General features: G+C 47.1%; 1 protein-coding gene across 1 annotated transcript; it reads left to right on the top strand.

Annotated features, from left to right (window-relative positions):
- Window positions 1-37: 37 nt before the first annotated feature.
- EIF3J (eukaryotic translation initiation factor 3 subunit J) lies at window positions 38-5,840 on the top strand. Its single transcript, XM_017738437.1, has 6 exons — window positions 38-1,595; window positions 1,857-1,948; window positions 2,350-2,464; window positions 3,318-3,476; window positions 4,448-4,521; window positions 4,836-5,840. The coding sequence occupies exons 1-6, from the start codon at window positions 1,475-1,477 to the stop codon at window positions 4,962-4,964; spliced, it is 690 nt and encodes a 229-aa protein (XP_017593926.1). The 5' UTR covers window positions 38-1,474; the 3' UTR covers window positions 4,965-5,840.
- Window positions 5,841-6,000: the final 160 nt, after the last annotated feature.

The raw sequence follows: 6,000 nt of genomic DNA on the forward strand, positions 1-6,000 counted from the left end.
TCCCTCAGTGCGAGGGCCCACCGTGGGGAAATCCCCAAGTGAGGGAAATGACGTGGTCTAAAGAAGCAGCACGAAGTGTTTTCTGACCATGGTTTTCTTTAGGTATTTCACATTTTGGAATGTGCTTTGTATCTGCAGATCTGTATTTTGGAAGGTTTTTTAGTAATGAACTTGCAGTAACTGTTAATTTGGGAAACATCAACTTCCCGGGTTTAAAATTAGCACCTTTGGTAACAAAACTCCTCTCAGTGTTCCCCAGCACACGTTTCCCAGAAGTCGGGCCTTCTGCCAAGGAATTTTCATCTATTGACTCAGTGCTGGCAGAGCCAGAGCAGGGCAGTGGCTGCTCCCATCCCAGTGCTCTGCTGTAGCTGGGAGCCAGTCCCCAGTCCCTGTCACTTCCCAGCCTCGACTGCAGGGAAGATGTTTTAGGAGCCCTATTGTAGTTAAGGACGCAGAAACAGTGTTGAAATATTGTGGAATAAAGATGTTCTCTTGGAATTACTGTATCACTGCAAAGACACAGCGCTGAGGCAGTTGGCTCTTCCTCCAAGAGAGCTCCCTGGAGTTTATAAACCAGGCAGGGCTGGCAGGACTTGGAATTCCCTGAGCTTATAAACCAGGCAGGGCTGGCAGGACTTGGAATTCCCTGGGTTTATAAACCAGGCCTGGCTGGCAGGAAGGGATCAGAGCATGTCTCATGATGTGGAGTCCTTGCCCACGTGCCCTCTGTGAAGTCTCCCAGATACCCCAGTGCCATGGATGAATCCCTCATGGCCAGGCTGCCCTTCCTCTGCAGTTTGCATCTTGATTCCCAGCGTGGCTGGGCCGGGGCTGAGGCAGCTCCTTGGTGCTGAGTGGAGCTATTTAAGCAGTGGGTGTAACAAACTTAATTAGATGTGAGCTAAAATAATGCTGCTCCAAATTCAAGTCAGCTCTGTGGAATGTGGAAGGGAAGCCGAGTCCCCTGCAAGTGCCAATTAACCAGGGTGAGCTGGTGGATGGACTCGGGTGTCTCCTTGCTTGGATCAGCACATCCCAGTGGAACGTGGGGTTTTGCACCACTGCCTCTGGTGTAGCCTCCCAGAAAATCCCTGCAGCCACAGGAATGCTTTTCCCAGCGCAGGAGAGGGTCCCTGGGAAGGAGCAGGTCCCTGCGGTGGTGTGGAACAGAACAGCCTGTGCTGGTTTAACATGGTTTCTGCAGGGTTTGGGGTTTCCAGCGGGGCTGTGCTGGGCCCACCCCCCAGTGATGTTCAGTGTCTCATAATACCAGAAATGAGAATAAAGTCCTGTTTATGTGGGGTTTGTTTGACTGTTCATGACCTGACTGTTGTAACTATTGACACAAGCTGATTGTTTGACCAAAATCTACCTTTTTCATGGTAAGAACTGGCCCCAACCACTGTGGACAGCCCCAAAAACCCTTGAGGTACAGCTCCTCCCATGGCTTCCTCACTCTGGCACCAGATCAATGAGTTTGTGTGCATTGGAAGAGGTTACAGGCATCTGTAAAACAATCTTAACTGTTTTGCAGGATAACTGGGATGATGAGGAGGAAGAGGAGGAGGTGAAGGAGACAGAGGTAAAACAAGGTGAGACTTTAAGGTAATCCCTGGCTCTGTATCAGCATCGGAACAGACACTGGTTGTGTCTGGGGGTGTGTGAGGATCAAACCTGAGCAGGGCTGGGGCCGGGCCTGGGTTTGCAACCTGGGTTTACAAGAAATGTCTTTAATTCTGTGTTCAGTCCCAGTAGCTGAGCTCAGTGGCTTCCAGTGTTTCTATGGTTGTGGGTGGGGAAAAAAAAAATCATCAGACCTCTGAGAGCTGTGTTTGTTGTTTCACCTTTTACAGAACCGAAAGTTTCAGAAAAAAAGAAAATAGCAGAAAAAATCAAAGAAAAAGAAAAGCTACAGAAGAAAAAGCAAGAGGAGCTTAAAAAAAGGGTAACTCCTGATTTCTGCTGGGTCACATAAAATTCAGAGGGTGGGTTTGATTTGGTTTTTTGGAGGTTGGGCAGGACCTGAACAGGTCTTTATTCGTCTGATAAACCAAACTTAGGTCTTGTTCGTGATCCCATCTGGAGCTGGGCGCTTTAATTCCTGTATAATTTAACCAGTTATTGGAACAGTGTTATCCCAGTTCCTTTGTGTGCAGCACGTGATGGAACAGGCAGGAGTGGGAGTTTGGTGTTTCTTCCCATTCCTTGTTAAATGAACAATTTATTTGGACTCCAGGGAATAGGGTCCAAGTTTTCCATGTGCCCTGACTCGAGGTGATTCAGTGTCTCTGGAGAAGGCACCATGTCTTTAACGTGCCACCTTCTCCACGTGTGTTTTCCCTCCAGTTAGAGGCACCCGAGGAACAGAAGGAGCTCACACCAGAAGAACAGTTGGCAGACAAACTACGGCTAAAGAAGTTACAAGAGGAGTCGGACCTGGAGCTGGCAAAGGAAACCTTTGGTGAGTTAAAGCAACAGGAAATAAACCCCTGGGACCTGTCGGACCCTGCAAAGCCTGAGCAGGGTTTGGCTCTCAGCACACAGAGCTTGGGGCACTGAGAACAAAGAAGTAGCAAAGATGCTGATGCACAGCAGCATTCCTCAAACATTGAAGCGTTTCCTTGATGATGGTGAATGATTCAGCTCATTGCTCAGGGGAGGTTATGCTCAGTGAATTGTCACAGAGCACAGTGCTTAGGGGGGTACACTGGGTACAGCTGCAAAGAACCAGCTGAGTTCTGCACTCAGGACACAGGAATTGTTTATTTGAGGGAAAAGGGTTTTCCTGGTGCAGGTTGTCCAGAGAACAGGAATAGCTGCATCGAATTACTGAGTTTGACTCAGCTTCAAAAATTGTTGGAAAGAGACTTTGGACAAGGGCATGGAATGATGGAACAAGTGGGAATGGCTTTCCACTGACAAAGGGCAGGGATAGATGGGATATTGGGAAGGAATTGTTCCTCATGAGGGTGGGGAGGCCCTGGCACAGGGTGCCCAGAGCAGCTGTGGCTGCCCCTGGATTCCTGAAGTGTCCAAGGCCAGGTTGGATGGGGCTTGGAGCAGCCTGGGATAGTGGAAGGTGTCCCTGCTCATGGCAGGGGATGGCACTGGGTGAGCTTTAAGGTCCCTTCCAACCCAGACCATTCAGGGATTCTATGAAATTACTGAGTTTTGCAGCAAACTTCCTTCCTTTCTGTAAGGCCAGGGATGGGCCCTGGCTGTGGGAGGAACAGAGCTCAGGGAGGTGGGAGCCAGGTCCCCTTTTAGGGCTCACAGCTTGTGTTCTCTGTAACACCCCTGCCTATCCCTGCCAGGTGTAAATAACACTTGTGGAATAGATGCCATGAATCCCTCTTCAAAAGATGACTTCACAGAATTTGGGAAACTCCTCAAGGAGAAAATCACACAGTATGAGAAGTCGTTACATTACGCCGGGTTTTTGGAAGCGTTACTTCGGGACGTCTGTATTTCCTGTAAGTCCAGACAGGTCCAACACTGCTGGCAGAGCTGTGGTGGAGCTGAAGTGGAAAACATGCTGATAGTCAGTGTTCAGAGGGGATTGCTCTGTGTAGTTTGTACTAAATGAAGCACTGACCTGATTCCATTCCCACAAGCTCCAATAAGGATCCTCTCCTCGTGCAAGAGTTGCTCTTTCTGCACGTTGGTTAAAGAATGTTGTTTTAAAAGTGTGAATTTTTATACTGATCTAAATCCTGCATGTTTTTCTTGAAGCCTTTTCTAAAATAATAATAGTAAGAGTAGATCCTTTTAATTTGAGTACTTCATTTGGAGGGAAACTATTACAAAATTGACTTCATGTAATTCTGTAACTGCAGATTAACTGTTCTGGAATTCAGCATGTAACTATACAGAGATGAAGTAATTTAAACTCCTTTTCCCACTGCCCTGGTGGCTGGAGAACTGACTGGGATCGTTCCCTGTCCTGTACCCAGTTGTCCTTCAGAGAGGGGTAACTCGATCCCGGGTGGAGCTGGGTAAATCCATCATCCCCGCTGGCAGCTGGGAACTTCATCTCAGGAGGGATTCCAGAGCTCCTAATGGGAGGGACTCCCAGCCTCTTGCACCATTTATTGATAAACATAATAATTTATCGTTAATCCAGTGCTCCTTTTGATACATTTTACCATCTCCATATTCTACTGTTCAAATGCCTCAGTAAGACTCTTGTGTTCAGTAACTTTGTTTGCAAGTTTTACCTTTTACAACACTCAGGCTTCCAAGGGACCAGCTGGAATCCTTGTTGGGATTTTAAGGACCAGAACCACCCACTCTGTGTTTTGCTGATTTAAATCAAGTAATTGCCCATAGTTACACTAATGCTTATTTCTAGTTGTGGAGATGGTTGATGTTATTTAGCTGCCTTATAAGAACAACATTGATAAGGAAACTCTTTTTTTCCTTTTTTTTTTTTCCCCTCATGCAGTGGAGGTGGATGATTTGAAAAAGATCACAAACACTCTGACAGTATTATGCAGTGAAAAACAAAAACAAGAGAAGGTAAGACTGGGGCTGTTCCTGAGGGATCAGAGGCCCTGCTTGGGATTCCCCTGCATTTATTAGTTACTTGTTGAGAGTCCACGGGAAATAGAATGAAAGGCAAAAGGTGGGCAGGGCTATGGTGCAGGCAGCTGGGGACACCTGAAACTGTCACAGCTTTCCTGGGAAGAGAAAATGTGTGGGGTGGAAACCATCAGCAAGGCCATGTTCAATGCAGTGGGGTGTGGCTGCGTTGGCCACTGGGCTGACCCTGGCTGGGGTAATGACAGAGCACGGGGCCTGCCCAAATAACCATCCTCATCCTCTTGTCACAGAATAAAGCCAAAAAGAAGAAAAAAGGTGTTGTGCCTGGTGGGGGGCTGAAGGCAACGATGAAAGATGACCTGGCCGATTATGGTGGCTACGACGGCGAGTACGTACAAGACTTTGAAGACTTCATGTGACATTTATCTCCCTTCTGTTGTCTTTCTGTTGCCCATAATCCCTTAAACATGTAGCACAACTTTTCTTCCTTTAAATTCTGCCAAATGCTACAATCAGAATTGCAGTATCTGTGTGCTGGGGGCTGGAGGTGCCAGGTCCGGGCGGATGCTCCGGGCAGGAGTAGAAAGGAACAGGTCTGTGACTTGCAGTTAAAAACCCAAAATTCTGATAATGGGCACTGTTGCTATTTAACTTTATAGCAACAGCCACTAAATTGGGAAGGAGTTGGAACAAGGTGAAGGATTATAACCAGCACAGCTCCATGACATGGCCTTAACTGTCCCTGCTCCAGGGCCAGGGCTGAGCACGAGCAGTTTGCAGCAAGGGCAGGGTGTGCACGTAGAGTTCCAGTCGCTTTGTCTTGAGTTAGAGCTTGAGGATTTCAGTATTTTGGGAAGGGAACTGCTAACTTCAGTGTGGAATACTGTACCTGGGAGTGTGTCCCCTGGGACAGCCACTGCTCCACAGCCTGACACCTGAACAGCACCTGGTGGGGCAGAGCAAGGCAAAACCCACTTGTGTCTCAAGGATGAAGTTTAGTTCCATTCATTTAAATTTCTACTAATGCAGCTGTTGGGGTTGGGTGTTCTTTAACAGTTAATTAAGGGGTTAAGTGTAAAAAAAAAAAACCAAACCAAACCACAAGACTTCCTTGGGGCTCTCCTGGGTTGTGGTGGGTCTCTCACAACTCGGCCATTTTCTTTCATTAAAAACCAAACTTGCTTAGCAAACTGCAGCAGTTCCTACAGTTGGGCAAATTGTTATGTTAACAATTACGACATCTGCAATGTTTTATAAAGCAACTAATTTAATAAAAATCACTATTGAGGACTTCACCAGGCTGGCCTTGGAGCAGTTCTTTTGGGACCTGACAGGAAAAATACCTGAAGAGGAAGAGTTGCAGAGCTGAGCTGTGCTGGGGGTGTGCCCATGGCTTGGGCCTGGAAAAGAATTTGTACTTAATAACTGTAAAAATACATTTGCACTTGAGTATTT

Source organism: Corvus brachyrhynchos, unplaced genomic scaffold (assembly GCF_000691975.1).
Source record: "Corvus brachyrhynchos isolate BGI_N302 unplaced genomic scaffold, ASM69197v1 scaffold200, whole genome shotgun sequence".
NCBI lineage: Eukaryota > Metazoa > Chordata > Aves > Passeriformes > Corvidae > Corvus > Corvus brachyrhynchos.